Source organism: Cyanistes caeruleus, chromosome Z (genome assembly GCF_971803275.1).
Source record: "Cyanistes caeruleus chromosome Z, bCyaCae1.hap1.1, whole genome shotgun sequence".
NCBI lineage: Eukaryota > Metazoa > Chordata > Aves > Passeriformes > Paridae > Cyanistes > Cyanistes caeruleus.
The window spans coordinates 25924777-25950796 of record NC_141732.1 but is presented as its reverse complement, the minus strand read 5'-3'; the positions used below and the strand labels follow the sequence as shown (position 1 = coordinate 25950796).

The following is a 26020-nucleotide window of genomic DNA, read 5'->3' as shown; positions in this document are numbered from 1 at the left end:
TAATTTTCTTTCCTCTCTTATGTCCAATTATTGTGTCTCTGGACAATTATATTTGTCTTCAATGTAATTTTGGATTAAACTGCCATAACTGAAGGAAATGGAGCTACACCACAGTGTACTGCTAACAGCTCCAAGTCAGGAACCTACTTCATCCATTCAAACATTCATTCCTTCAAAAGCCTCCAGATTCTAACTCTAATGAAACCTTGCAACACTAAATGCAGCAGTTTGTTAACATCCCAATTATTCTCCAAGAAAAATACTTTCTTTGGGTGTGTGCACAACCTGCTCCTCTCTCCATCTTCTGAGCACTGAAATCATGACATTTGCACCTAAACATCCACCAGATTGTGGCCTGAAAAGTACAAGGCCTTGCATCCCAAGCAGCGCCTGTTTCCTTTCCCTGTACAACACACACTTTATTTGCCACAATTATTATTCAATTATTATTAAATTATTATTTGTTGGCCACAAGAACTACAAAGCCCATGGCTTTAGTCCATTTCCCCCAAATCAGTGACTATGGTGTGATGAAAAGAACGAGCTTCTGACTGCTCAAACCAAGAGCCTTATTTCCACCTGTTAAACATCATCTCTGTCGATCAGCACAGTCCAACACAGAAGAGCAGACAGACTATATTTAAAACAATCAAAACTTATATTTATAACTGAACTATCAAAAATGAAACTATGTACAGAAAAACTATATGCCTAAAGAAACAAGCCTCTACACCTATTCTCCAGGGCCCACCTAAGTCTGCCCTGAGAAGCAGAAGAACTCATAAATAAAGTGGAAAATATAATTCTGGATCGAGTTCTGCCCTGCAGGTTGGGCACATGCCGGTGGTCTCCAGGGCAACAGGGAGGCATGCGCTGCAGAACACGTGTCCACACACAGTAGTGTAAAGCTGTCGTCCTTTTTGCATAATCTGGAAGAAAGAAAACAACAACTTATATTGGGAGGAAAGAATTTGAGTTTGCTGCTCTATTGGCATCAGACAAATGAGACTTGAGAGCATCTGGAATCAGTTAGAACAATGAGGGACCCACAGATCTGCCAGTGCCATCCTGGCAAGGGCTTCTCCGTCTTCATTCACCAGCAAGAAGTGACTTGTGGAGCTTCACAGCAAGGGCTGTGCTTCCAGCCAGCTGCCCACATCAGGCAACTGACTTGTGCAACTCCCCTTCTGGCTTCTTCCTCCTGCCACAAAGCACAAAGGATGACAAGAGGTGAATCCTTACCTCTGAGTAAAAGTCCATGCAAATTGGACAGCTGATGACAACTCCTGGCTCTGCACTAGAGGGAACAGAAGCAGAAAGAACGTGCAGCTGTTAATATCACCACACTTCAATGGTTATTGATACATAAAATCTCACCTAACCATGCAACTGTACTGACTAGCCCTGGTACATTTCCTTTGAAGAAGCCTGCTGTCCTTAACTCTCTGTTTTCTGCATTTAGTGAGGATTTGGGGTCTCCCTGCCTTGAGGGAAAGAGCATCCTGGTTTTCACTAGGAGAAAGGTGCAGTCAGTCACCCTGCTCTGGGATTTGAAGTAAGAGCAGTCTTTAGCGCTGGCCAGTTGCTTTGCCTTCCAGCAGGTCATCAGGAACAGCTTTGGAACTACAGCATCCAGCTGTCCTCTGAGAACTATTCAGCCTGGAATATTCATTGCAGGAGCCAATTTTAACGCTACAGAGTAACATGGCTCTGGCAAGATCCAGTCCCAGGAAGGAGCCTTTGGTCAATGTTGAATGCTGCAGCACTGAGTTCTTTCAGAGCACTTGCGTTCTGTAACACAGAACTGAAGGAACAAAGTGTTCCTTTTCTATATGCACCAATTGGTGGGATTGGTTCACCTACAGACATAACAACCCAAACTTAAACATGTACAAAAAATCCATTGGCAAAAGGCATTGTGGAAAGAATAGTGAATGCCCTTTAGGTGGCATATTTAAGACTTGACACCTAAAAGTCCCTTACGCAATTTCTCTCCTATATTGCCTTTCCCAAAGGCTCAAAGCACACCAGCTTTAGTGAAACCTATGCCTTTCCCTTTCACCCCAAAAAAACACTTTAGAAAGCCTTCCATCATAATTCTCCTGTTCTTCGTCCTCCCTAGTGGCACATACTCCTGCTTTAATTCAATCAGCCTAAATCATTGCGTCTTTCTTATTCTGATGGAGCGCTCCTACAGCAGGACTTTCCTGTTTCTCTGCAGAACGGGGATTTTACTGTGCAGGCACCCAACTTGAACGGCAAGATCTCCATCCCAGAGGCAAACGAATCAGGGCTTGTGACATCCAGCACTGGCCATAAAAGCATGACCTCCACAGCTGTCTGTGTGCAAGTCTACCTTGGGAAGAATGGCTCCAGCTCCAGGAGAAAGGGAGCCAGCTGGCAGCATTCCAGCAGGGAATTTCTGCTGGAGTTTGCCCAGCTGCTGTCTGCTGGCCCCATGATGCCAAGCCTCATTGATTGCAATGGAAGTGTTTCCATATGGAACATGGCTACTAGAACTTGTCAGAAAAAGCAAATGCAATCCTGAGCTATGGCCTGTGACCAATCCCCTTCCTTGCCATTGCCCCACCCTCATCTCTAAGGTTCTGTGGCATCTGCCTAGGGCTGCCTTTTTCTCCCTAAATGCAAAGGGTATCCTTTGATCATCATGCAACACAGGAGAAGTATGGAAGTAAGTAGAGTAGGGCAAGCTTCAAAGATAAACCAGGCATAGCAGTAGAACTTAGTTCTACACAGAAAAGAAACAAAAGCACAACATTCCGTGTTTGGTAGGGCATGGCCATACGTACGCTGAATGTTCAATATCCTCCTCTGATGCCTGTTCTGCAGGGGCTGCAACAGCCACAGGTGCATCATTAGGTCCTGATCCATCAGCAGAGCCATCCACCTGTTCCTGAGTGTTCACTGCCACATTTCTCCATTCTTGTCCATGCACTGTAATTTAATTTTCAGAAGTTAGATCTATTATTCTCTCTCTCCCTGGAGGTACCCTTCAAACGAGTTCTATAAATAGTCAGTAATGGTTCCTATTTTAAATGGACTCTGTTCCTCTGGGTTAAAAACAGTCTTAAACAAACTACTTTCTCAATGAGTACGGCTGAACCTTTCCAGACATTGTGACTACTTGTGGATGCTAAATGCAAAGAGCAAGCAGGAACACCCAGTCTGTGTGAAACTAAGTGACACAAGCTTCTCACTCTGGCCTGAGAAAGCATAATGAAAAATCCAAACAGTCCTTGGTAAAGGACAGCAATCTTTGCAAGTGTTGTTTAGAATCCTTGTTGTTTCCTTGCAAGGAACAGTCAAGGGGTGCTGTTCCAATTAACCAGTTATAGTGATGTGTAAGTTTCATGACGAAAGAGAGTTTTAGCTCTCAGACCTTCTGGAACACGTCTATAAAAGGAGAACTGGAATAATAAACTTTGCTCTCTTGGACAAAGCACCGAAGAGAGTCATATCGTACTTCTCGTTGTTCCTAATACACTACAACTACTCAGCTACGGAGCAACACAAAGCATTTGCTTTGTTCACTCTACACACAGCTTTGTTTGTTAAAATTTGTAAGTAATAGAAGTTTTGATAGTGAGCGTGTCTGATAGGTGAAATACCGCTGAGCACCCAGACTGAAAGTGCAACACTGAAATAAGCAATCAGTGTCTCTCCCAAGTGTAGAACTATTGACCTGTTGCACCCCAGTAACAAATCCAGTTTTTGTGGGCAACACATTGACCAAGTAAGTTCAAGAGAGATCAGTTTTAAATGGCCTGGTCTGTAACAGCCAGAGGGTCAAGAAATGCTGTTTGCTTTTTAACTCTCAGAAAATGCAGGCATCAATGTCTTCTGCAAGAATCGATCACTAATCAATTAAAACTGTAGAAAGCGTCACCAAATGAGAATTCCTTCTGCATAAGTACTCAACTTTTATGACAGGGATTTTTCACTGTGACTGATAGAGGCCACCACACACACACATTGGAACCATTCTCTAAGACACTGGCTAGCAGCTTTAGCCTGTCCTGTGCCTTTTACTAAGCACAGTTTCAACCCCTGCTGCTCGAGGCTCTTGGAAAAGAGCAAAAGTCATGATTACATGCTAGATAAAAGTCCATGACCAACTGTAAAACATCAACTCACCTTGAAGAAGCTTCCATTGATGTACACGAGAAGGGAAAGAAAAGAAGATACAATTAGATTTGGTGAGCCCCCTGTGCTGCATGCAAACCTCAGCTCAGAAAGCAGTTCTAGCAGAGGAGTGAGGAAGGGTAGGCTATCACCCTCCAAGTTTGGATAAGAACATTCACAGCAGGAGCACAAACAGCTGCTGCCCTGAAAACAACAGAGTGGGTGCTGCTGATTCTGCTCTCAGATGAACATCTGATGCAATAGGGTACAAACAGAGGCCACTCAGGAACCACCTGAAAACCCTCCTCCCTCCTCCCCTGTTCCTGTTCCCTAATTCAATTTGGCCTGGAGCTATATCTTTCCCTTGTTCTCCCCAAAACTGAAAAATTCTGCTATTTTAACTCTACACACTTCATGTTAGATGGAAGAGCTGCTGAAGGAAGGAAACGACAACAGGCATTGGGATTAAAGAACTCCATCAGTCAATGCTAGAATGACAAAGGAACACATGGATCTGCCAGTGCCATCCTGGCGAGGGATTCTCCCTCTCTGGACACCACCAAGGAGGGACTTGGAGGGACGTGCAAGTTGGAGCTTCCCAGCAAGGGCTGTGGATCCTCACCTCTGCATTGTCAGCCTCAGGAATTAGCGGAATGATGAGAATTGCTGTCCGTGCACTAGAGGGAACAGAACCAGAAAGAACATTGCTGCTGGATTTTGCTGCATTTATTTTAATTCTCCTCCAGGCAGACCACTGTATTCCAGGTCTGAAGTATTTGCACAGAGTTCTGCAGAACCCTACGGCTTGGCAAATCCTCTTTCTCCCACATGTATGAAATCAGAGTTTTAATAGACACATTCTCTCTCACATACCCATCATCTTCTCTTGGCGCCACTCCATCATTCCTTGGCAGTGGCTCAGCTGAGTTCTCTGGGGCCCTGAAAAGATGTGGCTGCTGCTGGATCTGCTGCAGGGGTAGAACAGGATAGAAATGGACACACTTAGGAACCAGCGGAACTTTACACTTCCTGCTCCCCCGTTTCACTTCCTAATTGGATTTGAGCTCTTTCTTCCCTCTTGCTCCCTCAAACTGGCAAGTTCACCTGTGATATCCTGAGCACTACTTTTTATAGGAACAGCTACTGAGGAGAAAAAAACCTCTATACCCAAACCCTCTCTTGTGTTTAGTGTAAGTGGAGCTGGGTCATGCAAAGTCTGTTGTGAAATTTGAGGCCTTTGCATAGGTTCAGGCACAAACCTGTCAGGATATAACTCCCATGCAATGTTTGCTGCATGTGTCTGCTTTGCAGAGCAGTAGAGGCACCCCAAATTTGAGCAGACACAGTGCTCTGAGGGCTGGATCAAAGCATATTCTTTCAAAATAGTAGGGGAAAAAGAAAAAATCCCAAATGTACCCCTTTTAAAGACTTGGAGGAATAAGAAAAAGAATTAGTGTGCAACCCAGTCAGCTGCAGTTGCTTTTTACACCTCAGTGATGAGGGGTCCTAAACTGATGCTGCATCTAGAACACTTTGTAAAATCAAAGACTTCTGTGTTCTGTTTTGAATCACTGAAGCAGCAAGCTCTTTTAGTTTGTTCATCCACTCTGTGCAACTGATTCTCAGGCATGCCGATGTGTTTGTGAGTGTGTTTGGGGTAGACTGGGAACTGTGTCGAAAGTAGTAAATCAGAGCCATCTTTCAACCCTGGAGGCCAGGGGATTCAGTAAGTTTCCAGAGGGCAAGAAAATTAATATGGATGCAGCACGGAGAGGAGTGTGCCAGTCACTACTTACCAGAGCAGACTCATCGTCACTGACAGTGACAACATCAATCTCAGAAGACTCTTCTGAGCTATCTGCCACTTCTCCATAAACTGAAAAAAAAGAGAACATTAGAATGAAGGTGAGAGATTGCAGAGGAATGAAATGGGCTTCCTCTGTTAAATAGACTGTGCTTGATTTCGATGTGCCCGACACTTCAGGAATGTGTCCACAATTTCACTCAAGCTTGGCCTTCAATATCCAGAGGGAGCATTGCCAGCCCTGTCCTCTAAGGGACAAAACAAGGGGAAGAGCACCTGAGCTCCTCACAGGTTCTGTTGGATGACAGCATCTTACGAGATGTTCACCCCAACAGATCATTCCTCTCACAGAGGGGCATGTTTAGCACAGAGGAGAAAAAAACAACCAAGACTAGAGGGGATGCTAATTTTACTGTACCATGCTCTACATGCTCCCCTGAAGAATGGGCCACAGCTACCGACTACTATCTTTTGTTCATGTTTGTCTAGCTTGGGAGATCCCAAACTCAGCCTGCCACCTCCACTGTGGCAGCTGCAGTCACTGCCAGCTCGTCAGAGCACACATTCAGGTGTTTGAGCAGCACTTGGGGCCTTTGCTACACAGCTCATCTCCCACTAGAGGCCAATGGGCAGAGTTCAGTAAGAAACCAAAACAGCTGTCAGTGGGCTTGTTGTTTAGGGATGCCATAGCAGGCATCAAGCCCACCTTCCTCAACCCCAAGGTTCCCTTTCTCCCCAGAAAAGGGCCTAGGAACTGACAAAAGCACATGTTCCAATGATCTCCAACCGTCCAGCAGCAGTTTCTGTTCTTACCAGGCTCCAAAGCAGGTGAACCTCTTTCCTCGAGGTCTCTTGGATCTGTCTGCAGACTTTCACCTGCTCTGGAGGTCAGCAGCCTGCTCCGTTTCTCTGCTGGACCTGAATGAAGCGCCTCTCCAGGGCGCTTTTGCTGAGAGAGAACAAATCCTTAGCATTTTCTGTGGCACAAACAGGAACATGGCACTTGCTTTTTGCCACACCAATGACAGCACACAAGGATACACAACACACTCCTGCAAAGGCTGCAATATGCATCCAATGGTGCTATGGGCCATTCCCGCCTAAGTGCATCTCCTCAGAAAAAAGACATCACCCCTGATCTCTGACAAGCTGCCTTGCCAAGCAAGAGCCTGTCCCAATGGCTTGCAAATGAGGAGACCAGTTCCCAATTCTAGCAGGCTGCAGCTCACACTGTAAGCATTTCTGAACTATTACTGTGAACACCCATAGAGATTTAAGACCTTCAGTATTCCAGAACATCGAGTTCCATGAAGTTTTGAAAGGTTTCCACAGCTGTGCATTTGTCTCAATAGTGTGGATGCTGAATGCAAGAAGCAAGCAGGGAGCACAGTGTCTGAGTGAAACTAAGTCACCCAAGGTTCTCACTGTGGCCTGAGAAAGCATAAGGAGGAATCCAGGCAGTCCCTGCAGAAGGACAACAATGTTCTGCAGGTGCTATTTAGGATCCTTGTTGTTTACTTGCAAGAAATTTCAAGTGGTGGTGTTCCAATTGTCCAGTGACGGTGATGTGTTGCTTTAATGACCCATTAGAGTTTTACCTCTCAGACCTGTCTATAAAAGAAGAAGTGGAATAATAAAACTTGCTCTCTTGGACAACCCATAAGAGAGTCTGTGTCATAGTGCCTCGCCTTTCCTAAAAGTGTGCGACAACAAACTCTTGAAATCCTTTCTAGAAGTATTTACCCCGTCAAATGTTTCAAGATTCATATTCATACCTATGTGTTTGTGTGTTTTGGGTAGACTGGGAACTGTGTCGAAAGTAGTAAATCAGAGCCATCTTTCAACCTTGGAGGCCAGGGGACTTAGTAAGAGTCCAGAGGGCAAGAAAATTAATATGGATGCAGCACGGAGAGGAGTGTGCCAGTCACTACTTACCAGAGCAGACTCATCGTCACTGACAGTGACAACATCAATCTCAGAAGAGTCTTCTGAGCTATATGTGACTTCGCCATAAACTGAAAAAAAGAGAACATTAGAATGAAGGTGAGAGATTGCAGAGGAATGAAATGGGCTGCCACTGTTGAATAGGCTGTGCTTGATTTCGATGTGCCCTATGCTTCAGGAATGTGTCCACAATTTCACTCAAGCTTGGCCTTCAATATCCAGAGGGAGCATTGCCAGCCCTGTCCTCTGAGGGACAAAACAAGGGGAAGAGCACCTGAGCTCCTCACAGGTTCTGTTGGATGACAACATCTTACGAGATGTTCACCCCAACAGATCATTCCTCTCACAGAGGGGCATGTTTAGCACAGAGGAGAAAAAAACAACCAAGACTAGAGGGGATGCTAATTTTACTGTACCATGCTCTACATGCTCCCCTGAAGAATGGGCCACAGCTACCGACTACTATCTTTTGTTCATGTTTGTCTAGCTTGGGAGATCCCAAACTCAGCCTGCCACCTCCACTGTGGCAGCTGCAGTCACTGCCAGCTCGTCAGAGCACATATTCAGGTGTTTGAGCAGCACTTGGGGCCTTTGCTACACAGCTCATCTCCCACTAGAGGCCAATGGGCAGAGTTCAGTAAGAAACCAAAACAGCTGTCAGTGGGCTTGCTGTTTAGGGATGCCATAGCAGGCATCAAGCCCACCTTCCTCAACCCCAAGGTTCCCTTTCTCCCCAGAAAAGGGCCTAGGAACTGACAAAAGCACATGTTCCAATGATCTCCAACCCTCCAGCAGCAGTTTCTGTTCTTACCAGGCTCCAAAGCAGGTGAACCTCTTTCCTCGAGGTCTCTTGGCGCTGTCTGCAGACTTTCACCTGCTCTGGAGGGCATGAGTCTGCTTTGTTCCTCAGATGGACTGGAACCAAGCGCCTCTCCAGGGCGCTTTTGCTGACGCTGAGAGAGAACAAAGCCTTAGCATTTTCTGTGGCACGGACATGAACATGGCACTTGCTTTTTGCCACACCAATGACAGCACACAAGGATACACAACACACTCCTGCAAAGGCTGGAACATGCAAAAAAGATTCTATGGGCCATTCCCACCTAAGTGCATCTCCTCAGAAAAAAGACATCACCCCTGATCTCTGACAAGCTGCCTTGCCAAGCAAGAGCCTGTCCCAATGGCTTGCAAATGAGGAGACCAGTTCCCAATTCTAGCAGGCTGCAGCTCACACTGTAAGCATTTCTGAACTATTACTGTGAACACCCATAGAGATTTAAGACCTTCAGTATTCCAGAACATCGAGTTCCATGAAGTTTTGAAAGGTTTCCACAGCTGTGCATTTGTCTCAATAGTGTGGATGCTGAATGCAAGAAGGAAGCAGGGAGCACAGTGTCTGAGTGAAACTAAGTCACCCAAGGTTCTCACTGTGGCCTGAGAAAGCATAAGGAGGAATCCAAGCAGTCCCTGCAGAAGGACAACAATGTTCTGCAGGTGCTATTTAGGATCCTTGTTGTTTACTTGCAAGAAATTTCAAGTGGTGGTGTTCCAATTGTCCAGTGACGGTGATGTGTTGCTTTAATGACCCATTAGAGTTTTACCTCTCAGACCTGTCTATAAAAGAAGAAGTGGAATAATAAAACTTGCTCTCTTGGACAACCCATAAGAGAGTCTGTGTCATAGTGCCTCGCCATTCCTAAAAGTGTGCGACAACAAACTCTTGAAATCCTTTCTAGAAGTATTTACCCCGTCAAATGTTTCAAGATTCATATTCATACCTATGTGTTTGTGTGTTTTGGGTAGACTGGGAACTGTGTCGAAAGTAGTAAATCAGAGCCATCTTTCAACCTTGGAGGCCAGGGGACTTAGTAAGAGTCCAGAGGGCAAGAAAATTAATATGGATGCAGCACGGAGAGGAGTGTGCCAGTCACTACTTACCAGAGCAGACTCATCGTCACTGACAGTGACAACATCAATCTCAGAAGAGTCTTCTGAGCTATATGTGACTTCGCCATAAACTGAAAAAAAGAGAACATTAGAATGAAGGTGAGAGATTGCAGAGGAATGAAATGGGCTGCCACTGTTGAATAGGCTGTGCTTGATTTCGATGTGCCCTATGCTTCAGGAATGTGTCCACAATTTCACTCAAGCTTGGCCTTCAATATCCAGAGGGAGCATTGCCAGCCCTGTCCTCTGAGGGACAAAACAAGGGGAAGAGCACCTGAGCTCCTCACAGGTTCTGTTGGATGACAACATCTTACGAGATGTTCACCCCAACAGATCATTCCTCTCACAGAGGGGCATGTTTAGCACAGAGGAGAAAAAAACAACCAAGACTAGAGGGGATGCTAATTTTACTGTACCATGCTCTACATGCTCCCCTGAAGAATGGGCCACAGCTACCGACTACTATCTTTTGTTCATGTTTGTCTAGCTTGGGAGATCCCAAACTCAGCCTGCCACCTCCACTGTGGCAGCTGCAGTCACTGCCAGCTCGTCAGAGCACACATTCAGGTGTTTGAGCAGCACTTGGGGCCTTTGCTACACAGCTCATCTCCCACTAGAGGCCAATGGGCAGAGTTCAGTAAGAAACCAAAACAGCTGTCAGTGGGCTTGTTGTTTAGGGATGCCATAGCAGGCATCAAGCCCACCTTCCTCAACCCCAAGGTTCCCTTTCTCCCCAGAAAAGGGCCTAGGAACTGACAAAAGCACATGTTCCAATGATCTCCAATCGTCCAGCAGCAGTTTCTGTTCTTACCAGGCTCCAAAGCAGGTGAACCTCTTTCCTCGAGGTCTCTTGGCGCTGTCTGCAGACTTTCACCTGCTCTGGAGGGCATGAGTCTGCTTTGTTCCTCAGATGGACTGGAACCAAGCGCCTCTCCAGGGCGCTTTTGCTGACGCTGAGAGAGAACAAAGCCTTAGCATTTTCTGTGGCACGGACATGAACATGGCACTTGCTTTTTGCCACACCAATGACAGCACACAAGGATACACAACACACTCCTGCAAAGGCTGGAACATGCAAAAAAGATTCTATGGGCCATTCCCACCTAAGTGCATCTCCTCAGAAAAAAGACATCACCCCTGATCTCTGACAAGCTGCCTTGCCAAGCAAGAGCCTGTCCCAATGGCTTGCAAATGAGGAGACCAGTTCCCAATTCTAGCAGGCTGCAGCTCACACTGTAAGCATTTCTGAACTATTACTGTGAACACCCATAGAGATTTAAGACCTTCAGTATTCCAGAACGTCGAGTTCCATGAAGTTTTGAAAGGTTTCCACAGCTGTACATTTGTCTCAATAGTGTGGATGCTGAATGCAAGAAGCAAGCAGGGAGCACAGTGTCTGTGTGAAACTAAGTCACCCAAGGTTCTCACTGTGGCCTGAGAAAGCATAAGGAGGAATCCAAGCAGTCCCTGCAGAAGGACAACAACGTTCTGCAGGTGCTATTTAGGATCCTTGTTGTTTACTTGCAAGAAATTTCAAGTGGTGGTGTTCCAATTGTCCAGTGACGGTGATGTGTTGCTTTAATGACCCATTAGAGTTTTACCTCTCAGACCTGTCTATAAAAGAAGAAGTGGAATAATAAAACTTGCTCTCTTGGACAACCCATGTGAGAGTCTGTGTCATAGTGCCTCGCCATTCCTAAAAGTGTGTGACAACAAACTCTTGAAATCCTTTCTAGAAGGATTTACCCCGTCAAATGTTTCAGACACAATATCTATGTGTTTGTGAGTGTGTTTGGGGTAGACTGGGAACTGTGTCGAGAGTAGTAAATCAGAGCCATCTTTCAACCTTGGAGGCCAGGGGATTCAGTAAGATTCCAGAGGGCAAGAAAATTAATATGGATGCAGCACGGAGAGGAGTGTGCCAGTCACTACTTACCAGAGCAGACTCATCGTCACTGACAGTGACAACATCAATCTCAGAAGAGTCTTCTGAGCTATATGTGACTTCGCCATAAATTGAAAAAAAGAGAACATTAGAATGAAGGTGAGAGATTGCAGAGGAATGAAATGGGCTGCCACTGTTGAATAGACTGTGCTTGATTTCGATGTGCCCTACGCTTCAGGAATGTGTCCACAATTTCACTCAAGCTTGGCCTTCAATATCCAGAGGGAGCACTGCCAGCCCTGTCCTCGGAGGGGCAAAAATAGGGGATGAGCACCTGAGCTCCTCACAGGTTCTGTTGGATGACAACATCTTACGAGATGTTCACCCCAACAGATCATTCCTCTCACAGAGGGGCATGTTTAGCACAGAGGAGAAAAAAACAACCAAGACTAGAGGGGATGCTAATTTTACTATACCATGCTGTACATGTTCCCCTGAAGAATGGGCCACAGCTACCGACTACTATCTTTTGTTCATGTTTGTCTAGCTTGGGAGATCCCAAACTCAGCCTGCCACCTCCACTGTGGCAGCTGCAGTCACTGCCAGCTCGTCAGAGCACACATTCAGGTGTTTGAGCAGCACCTGGGGCCTTTGCTACACAGCTCATCTCCCACTAGAGGCCAATGGGCAGAGTTCAGTAAGAAACCAAAACAGCTGTCAGTGGGCTTGTTGTTTAGGGATGCCATAGCAGGCATCAAGCCCACCTTCCTCAACCCCAAGGTTCCCTTTCTCCCCAGAAAAGGGCCTAGGAACTGACAAAAGCACATGTTCCAATGATCTCCAACCGTCCAGCAGCAGTTTCTGTTCTTACCAGGCTCCAAAGCAGGTGAACCTCTTTCCTCGAGGTCTCTTGGATATGTCTGCAGACTTTCACCGACTCCGGAGGTCAGCAGCCTGCTCTGTTTCTCTGCTGGACCCGTGTCAAGCGTATCTCCAGGGCGCTTTCGCTGAGAGAGAACAAAGCCTTAGCATTTGCTGTGGCACGAACATGAACATGGCACTTGCTTTTTGCCACACCAATGACAGCACACAAGGATACACAACACACTCCTGCAAAGGCTGGAACATGCAAAAAAGATTCTATGGGCCATTCCCACCTAAGTGCATCTCCTCAGAAAAAAGACATCACCCCTGATCTCTGACAAGCTGCCTTGCCAAGCAAGAGCCTGTCCCAATGGCTTGCAAATGAGGAGACCAGTTCCCAATTCTAGGAGGCTGCAGCTCACACTGTAAGCATTTCTGAACTATTACTGTGAACACCCATAGAGATTCAAAACTTTCAGTATTCCAGAACATCGTGTTCTGTAAAGTTTTCAGAGGTTTCCATTTTTGTGCTTTTGCTAGAAACTCTTGAAATACTTCCCAGAAGTACCCCATAAAATGTTTCAAGATCAGCATTGACTATAAATGTACTTACTGAGCTCATGGTGTTTGGTGTTCTAAAAGCACTGGACAAGTGAGTGGGACAAACACCTAAAAAGGAATGTCAGGGAGGTGATCAATCCCATAGGTTCCTTTGCGTAGCCCACTGCAGATCTATTGGAGTAACAGAAATCTGCTCTTCCAAATTTATCAGAAAAGGACAGGGGAGATTATCGATTTGGAATGCCAATTTTCTTGAATACCCCCATGTCCCAAGACTCCCATTCCCAGGTCTTCAGTTCCTGCTCAAAGCTGGTGGGGAAGTCCGTGACTCTGGCACTTGAGCCCACATGCAGCCCATGCTGCAGCCCAGACCAGCCCCTCAGCATGACAATCAGCTTTTCAAGAGTTGTCTGCACTCACCTGTACAATCAGTCCAAAGTTTGGATCGCAAATATAAACAAACGCCTCTGTATTCCCAGCTGGGATGGAGAAGACGGACACTCTGCGTCTGCTGCGCTGCAGAGAGTCCATCAACTGGCTCAACAGACCCCGTGTCAACAGAACCTTGGAGTGCCCCTGGCAACCGGTGCCAACATTCCATGCCCAGGTAACGGGGCTGCGCTTTGCTCACCCATGCAGTTCCAGAAGGCCATGGAGGCACCACAGCCCTGGCCTGGTTCTGCTGCCACCCACTCCATCAGGGTGCTCAGGGCCCTGTCCTGCCTGGCCAGGAACCTTTCAGGGACAGGGCATCCACAGCTTCTCTGAGGTGTCTGTTGCACTGGCTCAGCACCCTCCTAGCTCTTGCAAACATCTGATCCCAACCTTCCCCTTCCCCCATGGCTGTCTGCCCCCTCTGGACACTGGAAGGCCCACAGTGAGGCCTCCCCAGCCCCTGCTCCTCTCCCGGCTGCACAGCCCCGGCTCTCCCAGCCTGGCTGCACGGGACAGCTGCCCCAGGCCTCCACACATCCCCAGGGCCGCCTCCAGCCCTGCTCCACAGGCACATCCCGCTCCTGCTGGGCCCAGCTGGACACAGCTCTGCAGGTGCGGCCTCACGGGCACAGCTGCACCTCCCGCTGCCTAAGAACCCCCAGCAAACCACACTTCCCTAAAGCAAAAAGAAATTTAAACCCTTCCTTAACCCTCCTCCTCCAGGTTTTTTGGTCTCTTGCTGTTTTAACTCTTATGGCACTGCTTTAACTTGAACTCGGGTAGATAGCAATTAAAACAGAATCCAAGTTTGTTGGAGTTCTTTTTTTTCAGACCGTTGAAGCTATCTAACCATTCAGATCCTTATTTCAAGTCTCTGAAATCCTGACATTGTCAGGTGTTTAACTATTCCTCTACTAGAATTTCCCAACAGGGCCGAGGAGGTCTGCTCTGCTCCTAGGGACAGCACCTCCCTCCTGAGGCCCTGCTCTGCTCTCCAAGGTGCCACAGCAAAAAAAGCAGAATTAATAATCAGTTTTCCTTCTAGCCACTCTGGCACAAGACCTGTGTTCAGGGGGATGGGCTGGGGCTCCTGAGAGCACCAGGGAACCCATCTGAGCCCTGCCAGATGCAGGAATGCTCCTCAGCCCCTGTGGAGAGCACAAGGATATGTTCAGCTTGTGCTCTACATGAGGAGCCTCATTTCTTACAAAAATTTCTCACTTACTACAATTCATCCTTTTGGATAATTAGCTATCAAGTGGTGAAGAATGGGTGGGGATGACTCTTCCATTTTTTGAAAAAACTCTAGAGGAGATTCCGTGCTTTATATAAAAATGCTAAGATGCTAAAGCAATTCCAAATATACATTTAATACATGAATAATTAAGCTCCTTGTATGGGTCCCAAAGCACTGAATACAAGAAATGGACAGTGCAAATATGCTGTCTCTCTGTTCTGGGCTTCTGAAGCTGAAAAATCCCCAATTCTTCTATGCCTACAGATCAATGATGGAATGAGCTGAAAATGTGCTTTTCCTTCTGCTGACAACTATGCACCAAGATCAAAACCGATTTTTAAAACACCAAAATTTTAAAAGAAAATTGCCTCAGCTGATGCTGTTGAGCCAAGCCAAGCCAACATTGGTTTAAACTTCTTATAAAATCTGCCATGAACTGGAATGCTGGGGTAACCTACTGCGCATGAATGATTCTCTTGGGTAATACATACAATTATGGCCTATCTTCATCTCATTTCACCTTTAAGTTCAGTAGCATTAGACACTCTTTTAGTAAATAAATTATTAGATATTACGAAATGAAAGCTGAAGCTGCTGCAAATCTAGATAATAATAAGAATCACCCATTCATCATATTTTACATCTGCAGGCATATATACACATATAAAACTATATATGTATGGTCATATATATAAATGTATGCAAAATTAAATATGCTAAATATTATCAGTTTACTCAATTGCCTTCAATTTTTAGGAGATCATTGAACAGATAGACTTTATTGATTTTTAGTAATATTCTATGTCTCTCTACAAAATTTAGATATTGGAATCCATATGCATTACTTGTGTCTTACTTGAAAAGTGCAAAGACCAACCCTTAGTGTTTAATTATTAAAGTTTATGGGTAATGTCTAGAATTTTGTATTGAAACTTATTTCCATGAAGTTTTATTGCTACCTTTTACCAAAACAGTTTTCTAATTAAAATAAGGACTCTTGGTCATAAACAAATGATTTAACCAAAATCAATGCTGAAGTAAAAATCCAAAATGTCAGTCGAGCTCTACTTTAATCTAGCTTTAACCACACAGTTCTTAAAGCTGGAGCAACGTTTCTGTCATTAGTATTGAAAAATAAGTGTTGACACCAAATCTATTATGTAAATACAAAATAAACTCTGTGACTCTTCAGTCCTTCCAAGTATACAGCTGCACTGGACCATTTTAGGTAGTTACAGTTACCCTGCAGGAAGAAATATGCCAAAAAATAAGGAAGAGCATGCCTTTGGCAAAGTGTTTTCTTTGTATTAATTGCATTCTAAGAAAACAAGCTTATAAAAGAAAGTCAGTAGTGTTTTAAAAAAAAAAACCAAACCAACTAAATTCTAAACTGAAAATAAAGTTTGTTTGAAAAAAATGGAAGAGATTTTATCCTTTACTTAGTTTGATGGAAAATTAAAGCAAACAATTATTTCATTTTTGCTGTCTGGTGGGACAGTGATCATTATGAAGCAGGTTTACTTTAAAATCCTCACAGTTAGCATTTGTCTACTTGCCATGTGTATTAACACTCTCCAGTAGAGGCTTCAGTCAAGTGGAAAGAAATTGTTAAGTCCTTGTTCTGTTTCAATCTGATATTTGCAGAAAGCCTTGTGGAATTTCACTGTTCCAGCACTGTCATGTTTTCTCGAGTTCTGTTAAGATTGGTCTGTGGCTTGAAAGTTATTTTTGTTTCAAATAATATTATATATTTTATATTTAAATATTCTTACATGATCAAGTAAAAAAATCTATCAACATCTTATAGATTCTGAAGTCAGCCTGTTACAAAAATTCCTGCTCTGATTTTATATTAAGTGCATTTTCAAAATTGACCACATCAATTCTTCTTTTGTTTCTTTGTTTTGTAGGAAAAGATGGCTCTCTTTCACTTTAAGTCCCACATCCAAGCCAACAAAATACACTGTGGTGTAGCCTAATATGCCAAATGTAGCCCTTTGTGGCACATGCACTACATTAATTTCTTCAATCTATGCATCTCTAAATGAAGATGCCTTACAAACTACCACAGAGGACAAAAATGTTTGATTCTTATGCAGGTTGGAAACAGCTTCAAAAATCATGACTGGTCCCCCTCAGGTCACATGGCACCCAGCCTCCAAGTTTGGAAGGAAGGACTTGATGATGTCCACATGAGTCCCAGTGCCAGACCTCAAGTGGTCTCAGTTTAGCGGTGCCATTCGACCAGCGAGGTCCTCCCGGTACCTGAAAGACACTCAAGTCCAAAACTGCTTTTAGTCAAGAGGGTGGTTCAGTGGTCTAAAGGGCCCAGCACTCCTGGAAAAGCATCCCAATGCATAAGTGTGTGCCTCTGCTTTGGAGCAGATGATGTTTGGTAATTCTCTCCTGCTGTAAAAATTTTTTGATTGTTTGATCTTGGTATTTGCCTTGACTTTGAGAGACTCAATGCTTTGCCCTGTCATGCATTACACTGCTAACACTGGGTGTTCTAACACATTATATGTGTGCTCCTAGGATGTTGTGGATCTTTCTTACATCTGAATCCATGAGATAGAAATATAGAATCACAGAACAAATATCCTGAGTTGGAAGCGACCCACAAGGATTCTCACAGTCCAGGTCCTGACCCTGCACAAGACATCCACAAGAATCACCTGAGAGTGCCTGAGAGCATTGTCCAACACCTCTTGAGTTCTGGCTGGCTGGTGCTGTGACCACTTCCCTGGGGAAGGACAGCTGATTTGGAAATATTTGAATCCACTGAAGAATTCAGCATTGTCATTGTCCTGCATAGGCAGTCTGCTATCCACATTACTTTATAGGCTTAAATCATGTGATTGTAATACTTTCATTTTCAAGGTCTGAAAGTTCCTTTTTCTTAAAACATGTATTTTCATAATTGTTCATTTTCTTTGCATTTCCTTTGGAAATTCTTTAATATTTTGAATGGACACTAATAAGTTTTTAACTGGATCCCGAAGATTAAAGCTAAATAATTTCACGGTCTCCAATTTTCTGACTTAAAAAAAAATATAATTAACTTTCTTTTTCTTTATTCATCTAAAACTTCTTTATAGGCTGTAGTGTTCAGTGTCCCTAATTACTAAAACTTTTAAAATTTTTTGAAAACTAGGTAAGAAGTTTAAAAAAACCCAAACCTATAGCTAGAACAAGATGACTGCTAAAAACTATTTTATAAAGTAACAACTTCAAATATTATGAAATAATATCTAAAAGAATGAAGATTATTTTTGATGTTATGTTATCAATTCAATATAAAGTTGAACTACACAAATTCTCACATCAGTAATTTGCAAATTAGCATTTTGTTCAAAGGAACGTCTTTTTCTCTGAAAGGATTGTTTTACAGAGCAAGTATGTCTACTTTTTCCATATTCACAGTGTAGACTGCATTAATATTAGAAATGGGCTGACACAAAACTTTCACTGTGATAGTCCCAAAGGTATGTGAACAGTATCTTTTGGTTTGAATTTAATGTCATACCCACCATTTTCAGTGGAGATAAACTAAAATATTGACCTTTGTGGAACTTGGGTTCAGAGATGATTCTTTTTTATTCAGTACCATCAATTATCACATCACATTTATAAAGATTGCTCAGGCACTTGACTGTCCCTGCTGTAGTGCACACCAGTGAGGCTGTGCCTTGAGTGCTGTGCCTGGTTTTGGAGCCCTTATGGCAAGAAAGATCTTGAGGGGCTGGAGAAAGTCCAGAGAAGGGCAGTGGAGCTGGGGAAGGGTCCAGAGCACAGGTCCTGAGAGGAGCAGCTGAGGGAGCTGGGCTTGTTTAGCCTGGAGAAAAAGAAGATGAGGAGGCACATTACTGGTCTCTGCAACTACCTGACAGGAGGGCATAGGCAGGTGGGGGCTGGCCAGTTGCATGTAAGAAGCAACAAAGGGAAATGGCCTCAAGTTGCACCTGAGGAGCTTTAGATTAGGTGTTAGAAAAAAGTTTCTTCATAGAAAGGAAGAAAAAGTTGTAACAGAGAACAAGCTGCACAGCAAGCTGGTGGAATCACAATCCCTGAACTGCTTTAGAACTGCTAAAAAGCATGTGGATGTGGCACCTGTGAATATGGTTGTGGTGCTAGGCTGATGGTAGGACTTAATGACTGTTATTCTTTTCTGACCTTAGCAATTCTATGATTCTATGAATAAAATAATTTTAAACGATATCTTTGTGAACCTTATTGCATATTTACAAAATATAAGCAGAGAGATCATCAATAACACATCTTCACTTAAAAAGTTTGTTTCTTTCTTTGAACCTTATTTCAGATGCATACTCGTATATGGAAGAAAATTTACACTCTCTATTTTCGAAACAAGTATTATCAAAATACTATGGCATGAGAAATTGTTTATCCTTTTATGCAGATTTTTGGACAATATATCTTTTGTTTTAATGCCTTCCTACTTTTGAGCTTAACTTGGTCCAGGAAGAGAAGTGTTAGCAAGACTACCCTATGCAAAGCTACTTTAATGATATCTCTAGCCTTTGATGAAATGAGACAAATTTTAAAAAACATTACTTTGATTAACATTAGAAACAACCTTTTAAGCCATCTGGGTGTCACCTAAGAAGTATAAGAAATATAGTACATTCAATTTTTAAAAGTTCATATGAAGGTTTTCTTTGGTTTCATACATTTCACCTGAAATTGCAGTACCCTCTCCAAGTTTTTGGGGGCAGGGGAGAAGTTTGAGCAAACCTGTGCCTATCAGAATTTTTCCAGGAATTCATTTTACATACTTTCATTTTAGCATAAAAATTACTCTAAGGTATTTGAAAGAAAATACTACCACATAAAATTCAAATTCATAAATTTTAATGAGAAATTGTTTTTATTTCAAAACAAGGGATGTGTAAAGTATAACTATAAATTTAAGAATGCTACTCATCCAGTCAAGAATATGAAGAAATCTGTGCAAGTAATGCATCCAAAAGCTCAAATACATTAAAACACCTCTGGTTCTACATGTCAACTCCACAGCATATATTCTGAACCATTTACAAGATAATAATTGCTTACAGAAGAGTCTCTACAAATAACTTAGGAGAACAGATGCTCAATCTTTTGCTAAAAAATTTTTGTAAAGGTTTTAGCTGAACTGAGAAAAACTTACTGGTCAAAAAATATATGTCAATTTTCAGTGAATGCAAGCAATAACATTGCTTGCCATGTTTCACATTAAAATATGAAAATGAGTTTTGGTACAGGACCATAAATCATTCGTAACTCATCTGAAAGGATGTGTAGGCTTACGGACTTTCCAGGTCCTTCTAATGAAACTGGCTGAATTCCAAAATTATAAGCACACACATATCTATGTTTATTTTGGTTTATTCTGTAATCACATCCTTCCTTTAAGAGATCAAATGATCTATGTTGAATCATGTCCTTGAAGCTGCACCATTTAGAAGCAAGAGAAAAATTCAAGTGTCTCATCTGTAGATTACCTGACTCTTTTGAAGTCAAGGGAAACCTTTTGCATGGCAAATTCATTTGCAAAAAGTGCCTACGTCTGTGTTATTATGTCAATATGGTAACAGAGTTTAACTTTTTCATACTTTGAATTTCATCTAAACAACACTCATAAAAAGTAAAAGCTCAGTAATTATAATTACCCACATTGCATTCAGAAAAAAACTACAACTGATTTATATAGTATCCTTTGTTTTCTTTGTTTTTAATGACAAAAGAAATAAACTATAAATGCTTGAAACTGTGAATCTTTCTAGTAAGCTGCAGCATTTAGTCTTAATGACATTTTTGTCAGAATTACAAATGACATTCCAGAGATTCTTTTACTTGTTTTGTTTGCTTGTTTGTTGGGTTTTTTTTGTTTTTGTTTTGTTTTGTTTTGTTTTTTGGTGGTTTTTTTCTTCTGATTTTCTGGGGAGAAGTTTTTGGTTTTTTTGCAGAGGGATATTATTCCTGTGAAGACTAAATGTCAGAAAAGAAGAAATAAAGTCCATATTAAATAGTTCAATTCAATTTAAACTTTCACAATATTTCCTGTATTATACCATTTTGTGTTCTTGGTGGAAGGAAGTTCTCTTTGTTGGTAAGACCAACAAAACTCAACCCATTATACCAGCTCTAACCTAGAAAGTCAAATATTTGCACACCTCCTCTTCAGGTTTTTCCAAATAGATTTTTTTATCATGGCTATAAAATCTAGTTTGGAACAGGTGTCATATCTGGGTACTTTAAGAAGCAAAAATGAATGGGGAGACCTGTCTGTATTTCCACACTTCAGAGGAGGCTAATTGGATGTGTCCTGAAGGCAGGGACAGTGAGAGGTACCTTCTCCCATTCACACTTGAGTGCAGTTCTGAGTAACATTACTGTGTTACCTTGTCATTTAAATGCTTCCTCCAATTATTTTTATCAGGCTTTATTAATGGATCTCTAAATATTGGAAAATAGTAAGGTTGCAAGTGTGGCTGGAAAGATGACGTCACAAGCCTAGCTTAAAAATTTTGGGAATATGAGTCCAGTATTTTAGGAAATACAGAGTGGTGGTGTGGTTTTTTGCAGGCAGAACAAGATACACATTATCATCAGGCCATGAATTCTTGAACTTCAGCAGTTTGGCCTTCACAGTGCATGAAAACTGCCTACTCTAGGCAGAACATGATGATGTAGAGACATATTTCCTCTGTGAGGTCTCTGCTTTAACAAACAAGTTTGTTTGCTGCGTCTTCTCAATTTGTGCCTGCATACCATGGTTTCAGTTTTTCTTCCTTGCACAAATAAAGGAGTGCAAACATTTTAGGGATGCATTCTGCCTTTCAGTAAGTCAAAAAACCCACAAAAGCTCTATTACAGTGAGTTAAATTGCAATTATTAATGTAAAGGAAAACAGGATAAACTCCAGAAGAGTACTGATGCTTGGAGAGGAGAAGAAGTGCATCACAAGTCGACATGTGTTGCTTGGGATGCAGCTGAGCACCCTGAGAGGGGTCAGGATGCTCGACCTTGACGATGAGTGGAGTCCCTGAGTGAAGGAGTTCAATGGTGGGTCAGCATTTCTTCAGACAACTTGTATAAGGAAGAAATTTACAACAGGGCTTTGAAGGGTCACTTGGCTTGAATTGACTTGGCCAGCCAGTAGGATATCACACTACTTTCATAGTTATCTCTAACATAAGTTACTCAGCTGCTATTGGAGCACCTTTTACTGAGGAAAGCAGCATCTCCCCAGCTTCCCCAACCCACCATGTTCACTCATGGTTTTTTAGGAATGCATGACTGATATTGTTTGCAGAAAGAAGTGACCAAAGTGATAGAATTTGCAAACTACAAACTATTGTGGGGACATTCATTGTTTCATAGCACATTGTTTCTTAGTGCACGTAGGCAACAACTTGTGGTTTTCTGTGCTAAGAAGCTGTGAAGTTGGGGTCATAGTTTTAGAGACAGGCACACAATAGAACACACTGAGTTCATGCGACACAGCCAAGCTTCATTGATGCATATTCCCTTTTATAGGGGGTTCAAAATTCCCATGCTTGAACAACTGAACAACCTTGAGGGCATGAACACCCAGCTCCCTGGCCAGATAGATGTCTCCATTCTGGATTGAATGAGATTGTCTGGGGTATCCTGCTTGAGTTTGAAACCAGCCTGCCATACTGGGGACTTGTCACCCGGGGACTTGTTTACTTCTAACATGTTTACTTCTAGGCTGGTCAAGTTTGGGGGTCTGTGATGGCCAAATTTATCTGTGCAGCTTCAGAGTGGCTGCGGCTGTGACAAGAAACAACTGTGAAAGCTTCTACTGTGAAAATAATGTCATTTAATCACAAAAGGCTTTATTCTGCACTGTCTCTGTTGAAGCCCAGAAAGCCTTTTCTATGGAGTGTCTTTGAGTCATCACAGTAGAACCCTGCTGCCATAAAGTGCCTGACAGCTTTATCCCAACACATCTGAAGCAGGACTGTGTTCTAATAAATAATTACTTTTACTTTCAAATAACTGCCTCCTGCTTGAAAAATCTTTTCATAATAATAACCCAAATTAATATAGATAAATAAACTTTTTTTTAAGAAAATAATTTCTATGATCAATGAAAGGGAAAGTATTGTTAATAATTTGTACATGGTGCTTCACAAAATGCTGCAATATGGGATAAGCTACCTTAAACTGGTAGATCTTTCATTATGATAGAGACAATGCTTTGTTAGAAAGTATAGGAAAGGCCTACAGTTAACCTAAAAGTATATCCAATGTGATATGAATATTTCCAGAAGCCTGGACATCACCTATAAAGGTCTCCTTTCTTGAAAGTAGGTGTACTGTTTGCATTTCATTAAGATTTATTGGCCAATGCGGCTCATATTATTTTAGTTACCCTAAGTCAAATGTGCAAACTGTGGAATTGGTCACAAAGACAGTTAAAAATATAGTTCATGGGAACACAAAGGAATTATATTTCCTTTTTAGAGATTTCCTTGTTGAATCATGTAGAAACTATTGATTATATTTCAAAGGGGTGTTTTTTAATATATGCCAGTGACTTCATCTGTCTAGAGTTGTCTGAACTTCAAACAGATTTGGGAAATACAATAGATAAAAGGAATTTATGAGAAATAAATTATGTCACAAAAATGGCAGAAGTCTTTACCCTAAAGAAGGCTCTTTTAAAGTAAAGAAGGGAAAGAATAACCTTCTCCCTCCTTATCAATAACGGGGAAGTTCAGAAGTAAATATATGCCTCTTAGTAAATAATTTAAATTTGAGGGTTATGATAATTTTCAAATTATACATGAGAATCTGTCTATTTTTTTTTACTATGAAAATATATATCCTTTTTTATTTGATTGTGTGTTTTCAACATTTACTAATTTAGATTTTTCTAACTTGAAAATGGCCACATCTTCAAAATGTTGATGTGTACCTCCCTTACTTTCTCTGATGGCAGAAAGACATGAAGAACCTTGAGGAAGCACTGGCATCTTATGCAGAGCTCATTGTTTGTGATTACAGAAAACTCCTGCAGCATAACACATGGAACCAAGAGCTTGACAGCATGGAGGACATCCTGGGCAGTTGTGTGCCCTGCTCTAAGACAAGCAAAAGAGGAAGCAGAAAACACTCTCCCAGGTGGCAGCCTTCTCACTACTCCCCTGGGAAAGCAGAGAGATGCAGATATTCTTTCTGCAAGGTTTGATCCTTGTGCCTGAACCTGGCTTCAGAGGGAGGTAGAAATGCCAGAACCCAGGTGTGGGAACCTCGATAAGCAGTGCCAGGAACAGCCCTTCCCTTGAACACAAGTGCAAGCATGTGGTGTGTTCTTCTGGTAGAAAAGCAGGTGCTTCTGGCAGTCATCAAAGAGTTGGCACAAAAATATTTTAAGGTCTTAGTAAAGATTGATAAGTAACAATAAAATTGTTGGGGGGTCTTTGTTTCCATCACTCACTAATAAGGTTACAATTAAAAGGATTTCTGTTAATTAATGAATTAACTGAGAGCACTGAAAAGACCACAGGATTTAAATTAAACATAATTTAGTTTATTTTGGGGTGGGAGTGAATTTCTGTAAAAACATTGTAAGGTGGGGATAAAGAATTCATCTTTCAGAACATGAAAACAATTAATTTCTTGAGTTTACTGTAAGGGAGAATATCTATCTATCTATCTATCTATCTATCTATCTATCTATCTATCTAATCTATCTATCTATCTATCTATCCGGAATATCCAAATTAATTTGGTTTTATATTACTAAAAGTCCATTTTTCGGAGATATTCATACAAGGTAATTGTTTCTTCAACATTATGGTTGTCTGTTTGGGAGGAGGAAGAGACAAAAAACTTGGCATAAAGGAAAAATATTGTTGCTCTGTGCAGATGGGATTCTCCTGCAGTTTTCCACTTCTCTATCACTCTCTAGATTTCCTGCTTTATCCTCTGAACTTTTAGGCAGAGTGAGAGGCTGTTGGAGAATGCTTACCGTGACATTCTACAGGATCCACACTGACTCGATGTGTCCATTCTGCTAGCTCTCCCCGTTGGTTTGACATGGTTGACTTGTGATTTCTTGGTTATGACTTGTTTGTCCACCTAGGCTCCTTATTGTGGAAGATTTCCTTTCAAGTGACATCTGCATCCATGAAGGTACCTTTAAATCTGCTTTTAGTGAAGTAGGTGGTGAGGGAAACTGACAGGTAAAATTGCCATGCTATTGAAAAAAACACAGATATATGTATTTTTAGTGAGAGGCATTACTTCAGATGCCTTTTTACTGACAGGATTAAAATGTGATGTTCGTCCTTTGCCTCTGTCACACTGGTTCAGCTGGTTTTCAATGCTGTTAAAAAAAATAATTGAAAAGGTCGTAGTCTTATCTTCCAGTACCATTGACAGATATCTGCTAAAGTACTAAAGTGGATACAAATGAGTAAATCTCATGCATATTTGTCCAACACCTCTACCAGATGTTATCAAACTACTTCAGGGAAAACGTAAGGGTAAAATAGCCCCATAACTTCCCTATGACAGGAAGGCAGGAATCTTTCTCTCTAGCATCACTTGATTATACATAATGAGTCCAGGATGCCTTCTGGCACCCCAGAAGTATAAAGGTGTGTGCTGCACCTCAGTGAAGCATGTGACAATACCGCCACATGCCTCAGTCTTGCCCCAAAAGCCCAGAATCACAAAGAGAGCTTTGGGATCCAAAAGTTATTTGCTGACAGTCATCCTAGCCTCTGGCCAAAGAGCAAGATGAGAGACCACACTCTGAAAGGTGACCTTGTAAGACTTGCTTTGGTCCACCAAGTCTGGAAGTAGTTCTTGGGCAGCAAACACTTCAGTTTTATTGTTGATTTCCTACCTTGGGTATTTTGGGTTGTTTAATTTAACATTCTTCTGGAAACACTTAAAAAGCAGTGCATCTCCAGCCTTCACTCTGATCCAGTCAAAGTTTTTGATTTATTTCCTCTTTTTTCAACTGTTCTTGTCCTCAAGGTTGTAGTCAACTTTTTTTTTTCGTGAGGTGAGAGATCTGTTATTTTCTAAATGAGAACCTATCCCTCTGCATTAAATCGGTATAATGTAGGATGTAAGAAGTTGTGACCTTTTACAATAGGTTTTATTCCATTTACTAAGCTGGAATTTCAAGCACAGCATTTTGAGTTTTCCTTCA

General features: G+C 42.3%; 1 protein-coding gene across 6 annotated transcripts; it reads right to left on the bottom strand.

Moving 5' to 3' along the window:
* Positions 1-639: 639 nt before the first annotated feature.
* LOC111944779 (uncharacterized) lies at positions 640-14761 on the bottom strand. Of its 6 annotated transcripts, none has more exons than XM_086867073.1 (16): positions 13569-13923; positions 13201-13256; positions 12595-12730; positions 11775-11842; positions 10650-10791; positions 9830-9909; positions 8703-8844; positions 7883-7962; positions 6761-6896; positions 5940-6019; positions 5017-5111; positions 4766-4820; positions 4156-4347; positions 2811-2955; positions 1243-1297; positions 640-929 (listed from the first exon to the last, which is right to left on the bottom strand). In XM_086867073.1, the coding sequence occupies exons 1-14, from the start codon at positions 13747-13749 to the stop codon at positions 2923-2925; spliced, it is 1476 nt and encodes a 491-aa protein (XP_086723199.1). In that variant the 5' UTR covers positions 13750-13923; the 3' UTR covers positions 640-929; positions 1243-1297; positions 2811-2922. The 6 variants fall into 6 exon arrangements, with proteins under 6 accessions (XP_086723199.1, XP_086723200.1, XP_086723201.1 ...); XM_086867074.1 differs by having other exon boundaries at positions 5017-5108; XM_086867075.1 differs by having other exon boundaries at positions 8703-8838.
* Positions 14762-26020: the final 11259 nt, after the last annotated feature.